The sequence below is a fragment of the Tachysurus vachellii genome, chromosome 11 (genome assembly GCF_030014155.1).
Source record: "Tachysurus vachellii isolate PV-2020 chromosome 11, HZAU_Pvac_v1, whole genome shotgun sequence".
NCBI classification, from domain to species: Eukaryota; Metazoa; Chordata; class Actinopteri; order Siluriformes; family Bagridae; genus Tachysurus; species Tachysurus vachellii.
This window is the reverse complement of record NC_083470.1, coordinates 23,644,544-23,662,179: the sequence shown is the minus strand read 5'-3', so window position 1 is coordinate 23,662,179 and position 17,636 is coordinate 23,644,544. Positions and strand designations below refer to the sequence as shown.

The 17,636-nt window shown below is 37.6% G+C and overlaps 1 protein-coding gene across 1 annotated transcript in view; it reads right to left on the bottom strand.

The window, feature by feature from the left end:
* Positions 1-3,115: 3,115 nt before the first annotated feature.
* Positions 3,116-17,636, bottom strand: part of disp3 (dispatched RND transporter family member 3) — a 44,293-nt gene continuing 29,772 nt past the window's right edge. The window contains exons 9-21 of the mRNA XM_060881450.1: positions 16,025-16,174; positions 15,473-15,634; positions 15,039-15,179; positions 13,385-13,521; positions 11,832-12,001; positions 9,857-9,987; positions 9,050-9,225; positions 7,472-7,598; positions 6,972-7,117; positions 6,707-6,866; positions 6,390-6,503; positions 5,212-5,387; positions 3,116-4,877 (exon numbers count right to left, since the gene is read on the bottom strand). Of these exons, the coding sequence (XP_060737433.1) occupies positions 4,521-4,877; positions 5,212-5,387; positions 6,390-6,503; positions 6,707-6,866; positions 6,972-7,117; positions 7,472-7,598; positions 9,050-9,225; positions 9,857-9,987; positions 11,832-12,001; positions 13,385-13,521; positions 15,039-15,179; positions 15,473-15,634; positions 16,025-16,174 (2,147 nt within the window). The 3' untranslated portion in view covers positions 3,116-4,520. The remainder of the gene's footprint in view (positions 4,878-5,211; positions 5,388-6,389; positions 6,504-6,706; positions 6,867-6,971; positions 7,118-7,471; positions 7,599-9,049; positions 9,226-9,856; positions 9,988-11,831; positions 12,002-13,384; positions 13,522-15,038; positions 15,180-15,472; positions 15,635-16,024; positions 16,175-17,636) is intronic.

Sequence of the window (17,636 nt, the reverse complement as noted above, 5' to 3'; positions counted from 1 at the left end):
ATTAATAGTTATATTACATCTTTCTAAAGCCTTAAGCCACGTTCACACTGCAAGTCTTAATGCTCAATTCGGATATTTTGCTCAGATCTGAATTTTTTGTTTGCCTGTTCACATTACCTTTTAAAATGTGGCCTATATCAGATACCAGTGTGAACTGTTTGCTGATTCGAACTGACCCGCATGCGCAAACGAACAATAACAATGACGTCACACGCAGCACGCCGTTGCGCTAAAGTTGGCGAGGTTATGGAGGAAGTAAGCATTTTCGCTTTTCTTTCTAAATGTTTGTGTAATGGCAGCACAGAGACGCAGTGTTTTGAAAATTTTCGGATGTCGAGGGCAACTTTTGTTTATTTGATCCATTCTGTAGGCGTAGTCACGTTTGTGTGCGTACTCGCCGGCGCATAATTGTGACGAATGTCCATGTAGATTGACGTAAAAGTCGCATCAAATCCGCCTTGGTTGTTCACACTGCGGCCACGTTGGAAAAAATCAGATTTGGGTCTGATTCAGGACCACATATGGAAGTGGTCTGAATCTGATTTAAAAAAATCAGATCTGGGCCAGATTTGAGTGTTGACACTACTCCTGAAGAAGTCTGACCTGCTCACTTGACCCCAAGAAAATTTGGGCCACTTTTACCTGCAGTGGGAACGTGGCCTTTGAGTGTTTCCAGGATTCAAATGTTGTAACCAACAAAGCTGATCTCACTAAAAAATGTAAAGAATGTCTAAAAAAAACCCCGGATCATAGGAATTAAATCACACGAAAATGTATTATTCATTCTAATAGAACTTAATTTGTGGCATGTTTGAGTATGTGGTATTTCTTGTCAATTGTATAAAATAGTTGAATATTAAGTATCAGTGCACTTTGAAGCAACTGTTCAAAATTCCCTCTAGCAAAACCTCACATTGAACCAAACCAATTTTGTTGCCATCTCCTTGAATGTATCATTGGAGCGACCTGCATCATGAATTTTTAATGGTGATCTTTGGTTTGGGCATTAATTATGAAGCAGGATTGATGGAGACGTCCAAATAAAGTCCAACATGAGCTTTATTTAAAATGAAGGTGATTGATAATGGAAGCAAAAAAGAGACATATATATTTTGATTTTAACAGCAATTGGAATTTTTAATAATGAAATTTAGGAAATTATTACATTTAAAGCACTGAAATGTATTAAGTTATAAGGTAAAAATCTCTCTTCCTTTCTCTTGGATTAACTTCCCTAAAAATTAAAGTAGTTTTATTCACTAGTTTACTAGGATTCACTAGTTAAATTCGGTTTGCAAAATTCATTGTGGAAAAAAAATAAATACAGTGATGCTTTGACTAATTTGTTTGATTGGTTAAAAACATTATAATAAAATCTTAATAAAAATCCCAAAAAAAAATATTTAAATACTGAATTATTAAATATGAATTTGTGGTCAAATCCCTGATCTGATCAATAAATCTGAAATTAAACTATTTCAAATTTAAAGGTGGCTCAAGCTAAAGAAATAATTAGAAATGTGTGGTTTTGAATGGAAGATATTGTAATATTGTGGGTTTCGAAGTAATATGTACCTTTTTTCCACACATAATCGATCCCTTACAGTTTGGGATTGGATCTGTAGATTCTATGTTGAGAAATCAACACAACTCTGTCATCTATTTGGATAAGATTTTCTATTTTTAGTCTCATCAAATAGTCATTTTCAAATGAGAAATTACAGAATAATACGACTCTAAGATTCAGACTGTCACCAGTGTCCAACCAATCCAACTATCTTGCATAATTTTAATGAATTTTGAGCAGAATTTAAGTTTAATTTGAGTTTAATGTGGATTAGGTGGAAAAACAGATTTTTAGAAGTTTAAAGCAAAAGAAAATGTAAATTAGGGCAGTAGCAGCTCAAGTGGTTAAGGCTCTGGGATTTTGACCAGAAGGTCAGGCATCAAGATCCAGCACTGCCAAGCTGCCACTGTTGAACCCCTGAGCAAGGACCTTAACCCTCTCTGTGCCCGGGGTGCTGCATCATGGCTAACCCTGCACTCTGACCCCAACTTCCAAGGCTTGGATATGCAAAGAAAGAATTTCCTGTGCTGTAATGTATGTGTGTCAAAGATAAAGGCTTCTTCTTCTAAATAGAGTTCATCCCTTAACTAGACTGAATGTACAGTATGGAAGTAAGTATGTGCTTTAAAGGTTGCAAGACTGCTACTAATATTTTTACTAGATCACCTCTAATATAAAATAAGAAAAAAGAAATAAACAGTTGGTGAGTCAAGAAAGGTCCTTATCTTAGTTAAGGCAAAAACTGTTTTTCATTTTTAACCTTTTTTTTTTTTCTTTGTGTAGGAAAGTTAACAACCACACATGCTTCTAATGCAAATTCCAGCTTGAATACTTTTTTGTTTATGGTGATCTTAGTCTAAACTCGGTGAGTGATGTATAATATGTGGCTCTGACAGCACAGTGTTGGTCATGATGGAATTTAGATTGATATACTGTAAAATGCATTTATTAAAAATTTTATTTAGGATTGAAGAATAACAAATAACTGTAGGAGAAATTCCTTTGGGAGCAAGAGTGGAACTGCATGCAAAGTGATATCAAAAGGTTTACGGCCCATTAAAGCAAAAGATGGGGAAGAAAAAAAACCTTCCCTAATGCAGTCATGTGCAGTTGACTGTAAAATTGACTTCATCTTGTTTGAAATGTTTTCAGACCAACATGCATGTTTTCTTTAGCATCTGCTTTCTCTGCTATTTTTTCCACTTGATCGGACTAGCCTTGAGCTCGCCACCGAACGTGGCAACTAGCGAATATATTGCACGACTAGTCTATGCAATCCCTAATATCCGTATAAGGGTACGTTTAAGGCAAAATCTGCAACAACTGCAGCCACTACTAACAGCCATCTTTTCTAAGGAGATGTTCTCTGTCACGGTGAACGTCGTGAAATACAATCTTTAATACCAGGACAGGTGGAAAAAAAGGGGTCAAGACATGCAGACTTTTGCTTGTAACTTTAAAAAAAAAAAAGACATACATCACAAACTACAAAAGACTGTAAATTCCCTCAAGGTTAGTGTATTGATTTGATGTATGAGAACCAATAGCATAGCATTTATACAACACTACACAGTGTATAAATTTTTTTTTTTTACCTCAACAAGAAACATGTCAACTACTCAAATACAGATTTACAGTGATATAAAACCAATAGAACAGCTTGTTGGTCAGTTTCACAAAACAAATCCTTATACAAAATACTTACAATAGTAGATTGTACTTAAACCTAGCGATGGTTACACAGTACCATCAACTGACTACAGTTAAAAAGGCTATATTTCATTTGTGTAAGAACTCTGTGTCAGTTTGAGTGACTTTTTCTTAATAATATTTTAAAGTCAGACTTTTCTTCAGCGATCCCACAGGATGAAGCTGAAGCATAGTAAAATATTTTTATTAGACTTTCTTAATCTTCTTTTATTGATACTTGAACAGGTTCTTTTTTCTTTTCTTTTTAATAACCTGAGGTAGACGGCATATCCAAAATCTCCCAGGACCATTTTTTTTATTCTTATTCATTCATTAAACCAGATAAAGATTCAAAGAAAAACATTTCCGGTCTACATAATGAATTCTTCCATAAGTGATTTGTGAAACATGTGCGTTCATCTTCATCACATTCGCTGCTGATACCTAAATGAAAAGTCCACCCTGAAAGACTTTCTACAGTATGTTTAGATTTGGATTGAAAATAATTGTGATGTGCTTAGTGATTGTCATGCTGATTTGTTGATCTGTGCTGTATTTCTGCTATTCCTGTGAGAACGGGGATGTTGCCAAGGTAGTAACAATCGTTTCAATAATCTCGAAGGTATGGGATAATGGTCAATAATTGGTATTAATTCCTAAAGACAAAAGAACAACTGTTTCATTTCTAACCATTTTTCAGCCATGCTTAATGTCATACTAATGAGAACTCTAATAATAGCGCACGTGTTGGACTCAGCACGATGCTGCTATTGGCAAGATTAGCATGAAAATTAAAGCTTTGAAAGCTGAAGTGTTTGAACAGAATGTACATATGAGGAAGTGAGAAAGCCGGACAGACTAAAGGACTGAAGCTTTGCTGCGTCACCGTTGATAACTTGAGATGAAGCAAAGCCTAAATCCCATTGGCGCTACTATCGGCACTTTTTCAAACATCATTGTGGGTAATGTAGGCAAGCGTTGAAAATAGAACATTGTCAATGAGAGAAGTTTAAAATGTACAAAAATCTGTCAATGCGGATTGTATATAATAGTATTGCATACAATAATAATATTGTATGCAAGCGAATTGTGGTGGATCTTTCCTTTAAGGCATCCCACAAAGACCGACCTTTAATTTCAACTAAATAGTATCATGTATACGGTATCATGTACATCCCAATAATTTACACACCAAATACATTCAGTGGTTGAATCACTACACTTAATAATTCAGTCTTTATCAGATCAGCAGACATCATCAGATCTAAGTAATAAGTGAGCTCCAGCTAGAGGGGATCAGTTGGGATCCAGTCCACCAGAACAGACACCCTGAAAGCCCAACCACAAGCACCACCAGGCTGGCTTTGAGAACTGCTCGCGGTGGCCGAGTGAAGCGTGAAGGCCCCATTGTGGCTAGGAGGGCTGTGGTCACAACAAGGGTAAATAATATGGAGATGGCAGTGTTAATAGCCACAATCTGCCCAAACTTTGAAAAAGGCATAATCGTGCAGAAAAACAGTGGCACGGTTGATATCACTGTGGTGATCGCGCTGGATACTATGGCGACTCCGACGTGATTGACAGCTTCCAGTGTTCTCTGCTGACGCTCGGACGACGGGTCCTGTGAGGCAGAGAAATGCAGAAAAATAAAGCCAAAGAAGTGCTTAATGTGTTAAAAAGCCATTTGTCAAATGAGCATAAAAAATATTCTTGAGTCAAAAAAACAAAAGAAGCCAAATATATTGTTTATGTAATTTCAACAACAACAAAACAAAATCCAATACTGTAATTAGGTCATAATGAAAAAGTCCTCAGTGTATTCAGGATCTTCTAACAAAAAAAACTGTTCTAGTTTTAGCTATAAAACACTGGCAAAGAAGAGAATAAAAGAACAAGATTCAAATGTGTTTTCCAATTTATAAATAGATGTGAACATCTGATTGAATGGTCCGTACCATGCTGTGACTGACAGTCCCCATGTTTTCCGTAACTCCAGCGAGCAGGAAACCCTCAACCAGGTGCAGACAGTAATCCACTGACGATCCGACTAAGATGGAGAGAGAGATTGCCTCCACTGCACCCATCTCCCAGCCCAACCAGTACATCACTGCCACCACGAGACACACCACACCTGTGTTCACATGGACAGATTTAATACACTTACATCACACTTAACTCTACTCTGCCTCACTAAACACCAAGAATTCATTTCATTGGCCACATCATAACCATATCTTTTTTAAATTCAAGTACTAAACATTATAAAAACCGAACATTTCATAACACGCATCATTATTTAGTGCATATTTACTGTAGTGATGTTTTACGGTTGCCACCCAAAAGATGTTTATTTTTCTATGGTTTTCACTTGCCTTGGTTAATAGGAAGCATCTTTCCATTATGGAAGAAAAAGAAGGAATCTATTAAATTTGTGTAATAGTGATTATTATATTTCCCTATTGCATATTAGCCTTTGGTTTGGTGTATTACATTAACATATAAATTAACTGAAAGTAAAAATAGAGTGAACCATCACAATATTCAGCTTGCGAAGAAGATGGATAATAATATAATTTCAGCTATGTTCTGTAGTGAAAGTAGATTTAATAGAAATGTACACCAGCTGGACACTTTAATAGGAACCCCTAAAAAAAAAAAAAAAAAAAAAAAAAAAAAATAGGAACCCCTGAAATGTATATAATTAACCTTTCCATCAATTAATTAAATTATTATCTGAGCAATGTTTTTACGATCTTCAGCGCCGCATATTCACTACTTGATGATGTGGTTTTCTTCAGTTATTGAATTATTGAAGAATGTCCGCTTCAAGGTTCTACATGCTGTGTATTCTGAGATGGTTTTTTCTCTTCAACGCAGCAGTACCGAGTTGTTATTGGTTACCATTTATCTGCCTGATTCTATGCATAACTCTTCTGCTTCTTAATTGCCTTGCTGTGTCACTGCATGAGAAACTAGATGTAAAGGCTTTCTCTGTTCTTATTAACCATTAGTAATATGTTTGATCTGCAGAACTAGAGTTGTAGGATGATCTTTTCCGAACAAGTTGATCGATATGGACGTTGGTCAAGGAAACCCTGCAGAGGTGGGCTCGAGGAAAGCCGAAGTTTCTTACCCAGAATGCTAAGCAGGATAGGCAGCAGTAGTAGAGGATGGACAGTAAACACAGCGACGGATGCTATACAGATGGCCAAGGACAGAAGCAGACTGTAAAGGGCGCTCTCAACACCTACAGTTAGGAAATCACAGAATTAGGAAAAAGCAGACTGAGGATAAATGAGGATAAGATGTATTTTATGTCAATAACCTTACTAATCTAAATCGTGTGTAATTTCTCACAATTTTCTTTCTTTCTTTAGTTCTCTCTCTCTCTCTCTCTCTCTCTCTCTCTCTCTCTCTCTCTATCCCTTCATATCCCTATCTTTCATGCACCTATTATCTCCATAAATATCTGCTTCCAGTGCTGGCAGGTCTGGAATCCGCGTCGCAGACTTGAACTTTGTGGAAGAGATGCTAACTGCTCCTGAAGGAAGCTCTCCCACTGCAGGAAATCGGAATATGCCTGAAACGAGGACTTTCCTTTGTAGGTGGTCTGGGTTTTCAAGACAAAACAGAACAGAAACGGGAGAATATAACATTTCAGATTTACCCATTATGCAATATTAAACAAATGATCCATTAGCTTTGTTATACTGACTGATTCAAAAGCCATGGAGATCCAGTGTACTCGCCCCCCCTGCATGCCCACTGCACCATGGGATAGCTGGCCAGGCAGGAGATTGGGCTCAGGAAGAGACTGACATTCAGGATGGAGGAGAGGAAGAATAGATGTGAGACTGTTGCCTGAATCAAAAGAAAGAAAAAACATGACATAGTAGACGAGAATAGAAGAGGGTAAAGAATAAGAAGAAAGATTTCTTGTCTGTGTGCTAAACTGTTCAATTATTGTTCTTGTATGTACATACAGTATATATCTCAGCAACAATATATTCACATAGTGGTGTTTCTTTTCCATTAACACTTTGTTTAATCATTTTTTCTGCATCATTTTTTATGGAATAAAACACAACAGGAAGGAACTGGAATTACTCCTACTGCCCTGTAGTTAATTATTTTCCAATTATAGCACTTCCTGCAATGTGTTATTCTTGATCTCTTGTGTTAGCGTAGTGTGTACAGTATGTGAGTACTTTCCACCTGAAGGCAAGCACTGTGCCCCACCAGGCTTGACAAGTTGTGTATTGGCACTGATGGCTTTGCAGAGTCGGCATAAGTGACCAATTTCATTGAAGAGATCAAAGTCAGGATCGTAGATCACACTGCCCTTTGTAGGAGAAAGAAATGAAAAATAATGACAAAAATTACAGAGTAGACTAAATCAAAGCCAACTGTGTGCAGTGACTTGTTGAAGATGCCACTATAGCGGAAATCTCTTCTTTTTTTGATAAAATTGCACATATGAATCCCATTCGATATTTCTGGTCATCTGATTCCATTTGATTCAACTTGGAAATGTATAATTGTTAAATTGTAATGTCTGGCGTTCCTCTTTGTAGCCACACATTGACCAGGTTGGTAAGCATAATCCGTCTGCTACCACTAATTAGAGGCTAATATAGGGCCTTTTTACACCTGGTCACTTCATGTGTTTTCTCTGATCCGATAGCTATCTGATTTGTTAAAACTGTTCCAGTTACATTAGGCCACATAAATGCGTCTCGGCGAATCGGATATCGATCCGATATTTCTACTCCCGCCCAAAATGCAAATATATTTTACCTCATTTCCGGGGTAATTGAAATGGAACACGCTTTGGTGTATGCGGTTGTTACAAAAAACAGCATTTACTGTTTGCTGCATTTTTGCTGGCGGCAGCAGAGCATTTTAAGACCCAACGAGACACCTGGGTGAAAGATCGGAGCCAGCACTGATGTGAGTCACCTGCGAGTGACGTACTTCCGTTTGGGAGGAGTAAAGCACTGACGTATGTGGCTTGAACAACCACATTCATTTCCACCTGTCCAGTTTCATCTGAAATGCGTCCCAGACCTCCTCCTGAAGTGGTTTGAACCATCGGATTTATATCCGTCTCGAAACCGTTTTGGAGGGCATTTAGACCTGGTCTTTTTACAATCGGATAGCTATCGGATCACAGAAAACGCATGAAGTCACCAGGTGTAAAAACCCCCATAGTTCATATTCATATCTGAAATAGTCAGCTTCAAGTTCTTATTACATGTGCAGCTACTGTAGAATAAACCCAGAAGTAAATACAATCTAGTCACAAGAAATAAATTTTTAATCATTTAAATTGAGTCACCCCAAGTAACCAGAACAGCTTCAACAGCTTAGAAAAATGGTGGTGTGACAAACTCTATCCTTTCTTCATTTAGTGATAGTCTTAAGCACTTTTGTACGTCGCTCTGAATAAGGGCGTATGCCAAGTGCTGTAAGTATAAATGTAAATGTAAATTTGGTGTTCTGATGATGATGGAGAATGCTCTTTAACAACTCTGGTGACTGTGAAGTATATATCATATGATTTACATCATTTACATTCTCATAAAACTGTTCAACGGTCCCTCAGTTTTTCCCTTTCACCCTTCACTGCAAACAAGTATATGAGTGTCAGAATGATCAAAGTCTGGCAACGGAGAGTAAGCACAAAGTCATAGCTAAAGAATCAACCAGTCAAATAAATCAACAATGATTTGTGCTCTTGAAAGGTTAAAACTTTGTATATACATAATATCTAAATGCACTCTCAGTTCTCACCAGATCTCCAATAACATGGTTGTCTGAGCGTTGAGTGCGATTGATGCCGAGTATCCCGAACACGACGAACACCATGGCTCCGGTGTCCACCAGCGGACGTACTGCTGGCTTCCCACATCCGCCTCCGTTACATGGGTTAAAGCCAGATGTCTTTGAACTCTTCGCCTCTTTAGGGGCTGAGAGAGCCAGAAATAATCCAAGTGATCATTTATTTAAAGGTTAGTTACCAATAGCATGCATACAAATGATAGTTTAACTGATAGTTAAGGGGCATTTCTGCTGCTATTGAAATTCTAGGGGTCTCCTAAAATCAGGTGCTATACTACACCAATGGGATATTTAGAATGGATTGAGAAAGGGTGGCCAATGACAGACCAGGCTTATTATAAAATGTTTACAAATGTGTAATAGAATGTGTTTAGCTATATTATAGTTATTATATGAATAGTGAATGTAATCGTAGAAGTTTATGTATCATTTTTGGAAGCAGGCTCCTTTGTTAACATTTTGTAACTGTACCAGTAACTATAACATTCAGTATGAAGGATTTGTCTTTGATTTGATGGAGAGACTTTTGTTTAGAACTTAAGACCTAATGCTAATTGGATTTCTTGAACTAGAATAATTTTAGATGGATTTGAATGCCAAATGCAACAAATTCAAGTATCCTCCTTTGTAGGAATATTACTGGAGCTTGATACTATTTAATACTAATAATCTGAAATTAATTTCATTTAATTTAACTCAATTTAAGATTTTTTGTCTTTGAATTTGTGTATGTGCTGTGTGAGGATTCAGAAGTTCTACCTGCAGGCATAGGGGTGTAGAAACTGCCCTGAGTGGGACCGTCATGCCCAGAGCCGACCATACATCCTGGCGGTCCATCACACACACGGCTAGGGTACGGGCTTAAGGTGTTCTGAGCAAAATACAACTTCCTGTGATGGTGAGAGCGTATGGTTGGAGAGAGAGATTGGAACGTTTAGACTGTGAGCAACAGCAAATGTTTTATGTAATGTGGAACTGGCATGGTGATTAATCTAGTCAGTTCCTCTGGTGACCACCAGAGGAAGATATTGTTTCCTAATCAAGACTGATTACGTTCACCTGTAACTTAACTGTGGCTTATTTTAAACTCACTTCACTACACATCTCTCATTCTTCAAGGAAACATTTTTAGTGCACCCTTTTAGCCACTTCTCTTGTTGATTCTCTGGATTGCTTATTTTCTTTTTAACCTTTTTGTCCTGGTTTTATCCACTTTGTCTGTTTGAGACTGTATATAGATTCTGGATTAAAAAGATTTTTCTATATTTTTACCCCATAAGACATTGCTGTAGAACTTTTTTTAATTTTTTTGTGAGACTTTCTTTGAGATCTTTAATGGTCCTTTCCCCTTCTGCTCCATAACAACACATGCATGCCAGCTTTCCAAAAGTATTGAGTGATCTGGACTGTAATGAGCTATATACCAGATCCTGGCTCACAATATGCCATTGGAAAAAGTAATTCAGGGCCTCCTTCACAGGCCCAGGGTCACTAGCTATACATTAAGGCAAAAATTCCATCAGCATTTCCCTAAATCAGTATCTTTATATTTCCCTTATTGAGCCAGAAACTATTCCTAGGATGATCAGTTTTAGTTATGAGCACATCACTTTACATTTGAGCCCCAGCATCAATGCTTATCATCAAGAAAATATACTTCAATTTGCTTCCTGACTGGTCCACCTGCATGGTGATGGAGTAAGAGTCTGCATGTTCATGAACCTGAATAAAGTGTTCTAACAAGACGAAAGAGATCATTCTTTATATGACTCCATTGATTAGCTTTTTGGCAGTTGTCCCCCTTTTCTCTCAGCTCCAGCAATTGCATCTATGGAGGTTATATATCTACCTCTCCCGCAGGAGTCTTTTTTATAGGGAGAAAATATCCCGTACCCAATACAACAGCTCAGTAACTCGGTCATTGTGAATACATAGTAATGCCCTTTGAATTGAACGATACCATAGTTTCAGTACTACAGAAGTATCTCTCACAACCCTGACCAACAAATCTTATACGTGGTTTATCTGGATCCCTGAGGCACAATAGAAATAGAGCTCAAATTGTATTTTATTTCTGTTCTGATCAGAGTGCTGACATTGCCACTGTAAATGTTGATTAAGCTGTGCTATCTTGGTGATCAAGTCATTCATGCACCTTCTACTCTAATCATCTTGTATCTAGAGCGGCAACAAGGAAGCCCTGGCCATTATACAAGTACCTGGCCATACAAAGAGTTGAGTGCAGAGTTTTCTTTAACATTTTCACTGTGATCCTGTATTGCATCCAAGAATGTTAATCCAGATGCCATCTCCATTTTCCAAATGTATCCATCCCCCAAGAACTGGAAGCAAACCTATGCTCATTGCATTGACTTTGACGATGGTGGTAGAATTGTTCAAAATAAACCCCTTATTTTTTGGGTCATGTAAAAATCTTGAGAATGGTGAATCCAATATTTTTTTTTTTTTTTTAGCTTTGGCTTCCCTACTAAATGTAGATTAACTCTATACCTCTCGCCTCAGAGGAGCGATAACTATATAAGAATTTAATGAATGTTCATAGAATTGGCGTCTTTTATTAAAAGACTGCACCTCTATCAGTTGTTATTGTTTATAGTACCCATGGGATTGTTTAATATGCCGAGGGCTGCTGTAATATAACACCATGTGATTTTAGCAAACGGTTCATGCTCAAACCTCTACTAGAACAACAGATTTAAAATATTCTGCTTACCTGCTGTTCTTCTGCTCACTATGTGCCACAAAGAAGCTGAAGTCTGACCTCCAGCCGTGGCGAGGATCGCATGACCCCAAGGTCAACATCCATCGTGGCCGTGGATGGTAGGCATGCGACTCACACACTGTAAGCCGTGTAGTAAAGTTGCCATGGTAACTGTTATATGCCTGTTGCGATGATAATAAAACCATCATAAGTTGACAAGAGCTACAAGGGTCTAAGCTGGTGTTTTTAAAAAAAAAAAATGCATCATTATTGAATTTTTGGACAGTTTAAAAAAGACAATGGCTCAAGCCAAATAACGGTTTGTTTTATGATCCATGTTAAGCAGTGCAGACATTAAAGACATTAAACTCTCATGAAAAAAGTAATAGCTGGGAAGGTTACATCTTTGGTACCTAAACCGATTACTGATCATCTGATTAAGTTGGTTGGGGATGTGGTTGCCTTGTGGTTAAGGTGTTGGACTGCTGATCGGAAAGGTCGTGAGTTCAATTCCCAGGTACACTAAGATTCCGCTTCTGGGCCCCTGAACAAGGCCCTTAACCCTCAATTGCATAAATTGAAATCTACAGCATTTAGCAGACACCCTTATCCAGAGCAACTTTCATTTTTATACAACTGAGCAATTGAGGGTTAAGGGCCTTACTCAGGGGCCCAGCAGTGGCAGATTGGTGGACGTAGGAATCGAACTCACAAGCTTCCAATTGGTAGCCCAACACCTTAACCACTAGGGTACCACATCCTAAAATAAAATGTAAGTCACTCTGGATAATTGAGTCTGCTAAATGCCAGAAATGTGAAATGCGATGTAAAGTGTAATTAACTTAGTAACACATTTTACATAATGTTCCATTAATTTTCCAGAATGTTCTGTACTAAAGCAGAATATTTTGTATCACTGTCACTGTTAATAAACCTACACTTTAAATGTTACTCTAGTCTCTGATACTCTGTTGGGTTTGTTCTTTAAAAAACATTTAAAAGTAAAGCGACATTTTGTAATTATGTTTCCAGGCTGTAATTAGGCACAATTATGCTATCATGGAAACTGTTAAGAGTGAAAGAAGAAATGTCATTTTTAGAATTTATAAAGACACCACGTTAAATATTCTTAAAAGTGTCTGCTAGGTGACATGTAAATCAGAGGGTTTTTAAAAATAATTATTAGCCTGTTTAATTTGTCAAACAAATAACATAGGTTTAATCAAAACTCCAGTAATTAAAAATTAAACGTAAAAACATTTTTTTATGCCTTGGACCTAATGTTCTGTCAGTTGAACATCAGGAATAGAAAACTCTACTACGGCTCTAATAAACAGACACAATATTATTGCACAGGGTTAATAAGAATAATAATTATTGTTGTTATTATTATTATTATTATTATTATTATTATTATTATTATTATTATTATGTTCCTAAAATAAATCTGTAATGTTGTGAGTCTGTAGAATTTATTCCCTAGCTACAAAATCCTAGTGGTGAGAAACCCGTGGTGTACGTGATATACATAAACCAGTGAGACATGCTGGTTTGTGTGTATGGACCTGAAATGATGGCACGTCTCCATGCCTGGGGCTCAGCGCTCTCCAGGGAGCGGGCATGCTGGCACTAAGAGAGTAGCGATAGAGGGTGACAGGTGCATCCACCTCCAGCTTAGACACAAAAACTGTCAGAAGGCCATCTGTACAGAAGATAAAGTAAGCCTTTAATTTATGGATAAAGAACCACCTGCTGAATCTTGATATGATGAGCTCTGAATATTACTTACATACAAAAAGGTCTAACCTTATTTACACAAAATAGGCTAGTTTATCAAACTAGATATGAAATGAAATGAATTTATTTGTAAATCATATGCACACAAGAATTTAGTGTTGTTTAGTGTTGCATGAAGATCCAGTTATTCAGAAAAATGTCATAAGCTCCTGAAACGCTAATCAGAGCCTTGACTGTGAGGCAGTTTTGTATTTTTACACTTCAGATTACTCAGTGATTCATAATTACATAATAAACCAATAAATAAGATTATTCCTTCAATTAGAACAAAAGTAATGGAATCATAAAAGAAGGAACGTAGTGTGTGTATCTCTGGAAGCCACAGCTTGGAGACCATGTAGTTGTCATTTTGTCATATGAACTTTTATGAAATCATGTGGTAGCACTAAATGTGCAACCACATGTGCTGTGAACATGCTTGGTAATTTACAGCTGAAAAAAATATACTTTATGGCCAGATGTTTATGGACACCTTCGATTTACTCCCTCATGTAGTGCCACAGTAGGCGCCATTCTTCTGGGACGATTTTCCACTAGATGTTATGGGATAAGATCATGTGTGAGATCGGGCTTTGATGCTAGTTTGAGGAGGTTTGGGGTGCAGTCAGCGGTCCAGTTCATCCCAGAGTTGTTCAGTAAGGTTGAATTAGAGTCAGAGCTCTGGGCAGGACACTAGAGTTCTTCCTCTCCAACCCTGGCAAACCATTGGGCCACTTTCATTGGGCATTTTAATTCTGGAAGAGGATTGTGCCTCTTAAATTCATTCATTCATTCATTCATTCATTTTCTACCGCTTATCCGAACTACCTTGGGTCACGGGCATCACGGCAGGATACACCCCCCCTGGACGGAGTGCCAACCCATCACAGGGCACACACACTCTCATTCACTCACGCAATCACACACTACGGACAATTTTCCAGAGATGCCAATCAACCTACCATGCATGTCTTTGGACTGGGGGAGGAAACCGGAGTACCCGGAGGAAACCCCCGAGGCACAGGGAGAACATGCAAACTCCACACACACAAGGCGGAGGCGGGAATCGAATCCCCAACCCTGGAGGTGTGAGGCGAACATGCTAACCACTAAACCACCGTGCCCCCCTCTTAAATCCAGTGAAGGGAAATTGCAAAACCACATAAAGCATACAAAGACAGTGCATACAATTGTGTCCTTCCAAATTTATGCCAACTATTTAAAAGGAATACATCTGGATATGACAGTCAGGTGTCCACCTTTGGCCGTATAGTATACATTGATGATGAGTCTACACATAAAATGAGTGTAAAATCACAGACAACAACTTTTATAAATGAGGCCCTTTATAAAACTTATTTTATACAAATAATTGTAATGACATACAGTGTTGCACTATAAGCTCTATTGCCATGCATTGTACAATTTCTGTGTAAATTAGACCTGTTGCAGTGTGTGTAGCGTTAACAGTGTTTTGCTCTCTTAGACTCCCTGCAGCTTGGCTCGATGGGGAGTTTTTCCTTGATGTGGAGCTCATGGCGTGAACACTGCTGTGCAAGCTGTGTGGTGTTTCCATAAACACTCCTACAGGACACAGAGCGAAACCATTTTAGCAGCATCCATAATGCAGCACAGCAAAAAAAGTAACAAAAGGCTGGAATTCTGGGCCAAAGCGATGTCAGAGTTGGTTAGGCTTTGCCAGTGAGTACTTTAACATCAGTTAGAGGCAAGTTACTACCCTCTGGAATTATACATACTGTACCTTATATATTCTGTCTTTTGGTTCCTTCAAGAACAAGAGCATTATTATGGATTTGGAAAAAAATGTGAGAGCTCCTCTGAATAAGATTTGTAGCGATGCCAGTGTCACGTCTTACCTGAGCACATATGACACGAGATCCCCTGAGCGCTTAGGTTGCTACGGAGATCTAGCAGTTGCTGTAAGTTGGTGTTGTGGTGGAAAAGCGCAGGAGCATGACTGGCTGGTTTAAGGAGGCCGCAGCAGCATGCTGACATAAGCAAGACCACGATATATAGAGCTGAGACAGAGAACAGCGAACAGTAGGGTTGATCATTTTCTGATAACAGCCCATTTATTTTATTTGCCTTTTATCACAGGAATTTCAATTATTGAAAAATGAACGGCTGCGAAACGGCATAGTTCACGTTATCACTTATGTTATACATTCTAAATTTATTTGGCACATCCAGCAAGTGTACCTGTATTTGTAGAAGTTGTTAAAAGATAACACATTAAAAAGAAGACCTATGATACGGAGCTGCACTATTATCAGAAAATTAATCGAAACCCTCATTCGGTTACTTGTAAATTGAAGTGCAAAGATTTCCTCCATGTTTTTTCCCCCCTTCTATCCTCTCCATACATAATATTAAAAATCTATTTTGTCTTATCTGAATTTCAGTCTCACCTATAACTGCTTTACGTCTCTTCACTGCAGGCTCAGCCACCCAGGATCGCAGTGCCCTCTGCAGCTTGGCACTGACCAAACCGATGTTCCCTTCTGTAGACGACTCCGGGAGCCGCAGCAGAGCCGCATCGAACTCAGAGTCATGGAGATCTGGAGAGGATTGACAAGCAGGTTCCTGTTACTGCCAACCATTTTAATTTAGTAGGGCAGGAGGACACAAAGCAGGAATATAGCATAGAATTCAGACGTACAGTATATGTGAGCTATTTAAATAAGCATCTGCCTTTCTTCAGCTGAAACAATTTAAAACGAAGTGGGTTTTAATTTGGTGGACTGCTTGATTGCCATCACCATATAAAAAAAAAAAACACTTTAGTGATAATGGTTAAACTGAACATTATACATAAGCTTAATTATTAACATTTAAATCTCATTTTCAGAATTTGTGTCAGAGTATCAAAATCGTTTCGGCTTTTCCTGCCACTGAAATTAAGAATTAGCTTAAAATCTTTAATGGCAAATGTATATTGAATGAAATTAAATTAAAATGTATAAACGTATGTATGAATTCAGGATCTTGACCTCTTTCTTTTATTAAACCCTCCAATATTAGTTATTACATTACATTAATTAGCCTGTTTACATTATATTCATATGCGAATGCTACCTAGATGTGTTTCTTTTTGTGTTGTTTGTGGTATTTTCTGTCAGCTTTTACTTAATGAATTGCTTTTTTTTTTTGGGACTTGGTGGACGTACTTGGTCTTGTTGATACTATCCATACTGCTCAATATCCCATGATGCATTCCGACCTCCTGGCTGAAGAACGGATAGCACTTCTAGCGCTTCTAGCAATCTAGCAACTAGCACTTCTTTCCTTATCTTTTGCATTTAAAAAAAAAAAAAAAACCTTTGACACTTTTTCATTGTAACTCTGAACAAATGTTTTAAACTCATGGTATCTTAAGTATGTAACCTAGTGAGCCAGCATTAATGATTCATTGTTAGAGATTTAAGCACTTATGTACAGTACGTTGCTCTGGATAAGGGCGTCTGCCAAATGCTGTAAATGTAAATGTAATAACGGATCATATTAATGTACCGTTCATTGGACCTTCATCTAGTTGTTGCTTCATAGTCTTTTGTGGAAAGTGTTAACTCATCAGCTTCTTGAGTTTCCTAACTTTCATCTATGTGCTTTTAACGCTTAGATATTAGGACCGCATCTGTTGCTTACTCTCTGTATATTCAAATCCTCCTTGATAAGAAGTTCATATTTACGAGTTAAGAAGTTGTGATTACGCCATCAGGTGCATTCATGTCACTTTAGTCGGATCAAGATGGCGAGATTCTTTTAATTAACTACATAGTACTTACTGAGAAAAAGGCATTATAAGTGAAATCAGCTGCTGTAACAAATAAACATTCAAGTTCAAGATTTATTCATTCACATCTTCATTGATTTTCTTTTTGACTTACTGTAATCCCCCATAAATTAGTTTAATAAATTAAACTAATTAATTCAGTTTAATTTAATTTGATTGCTATAGCACTTTTAGCAATGGACATTTTTTAATATAAATATAAATATAAAATAAAAGTGTAGAAGAAT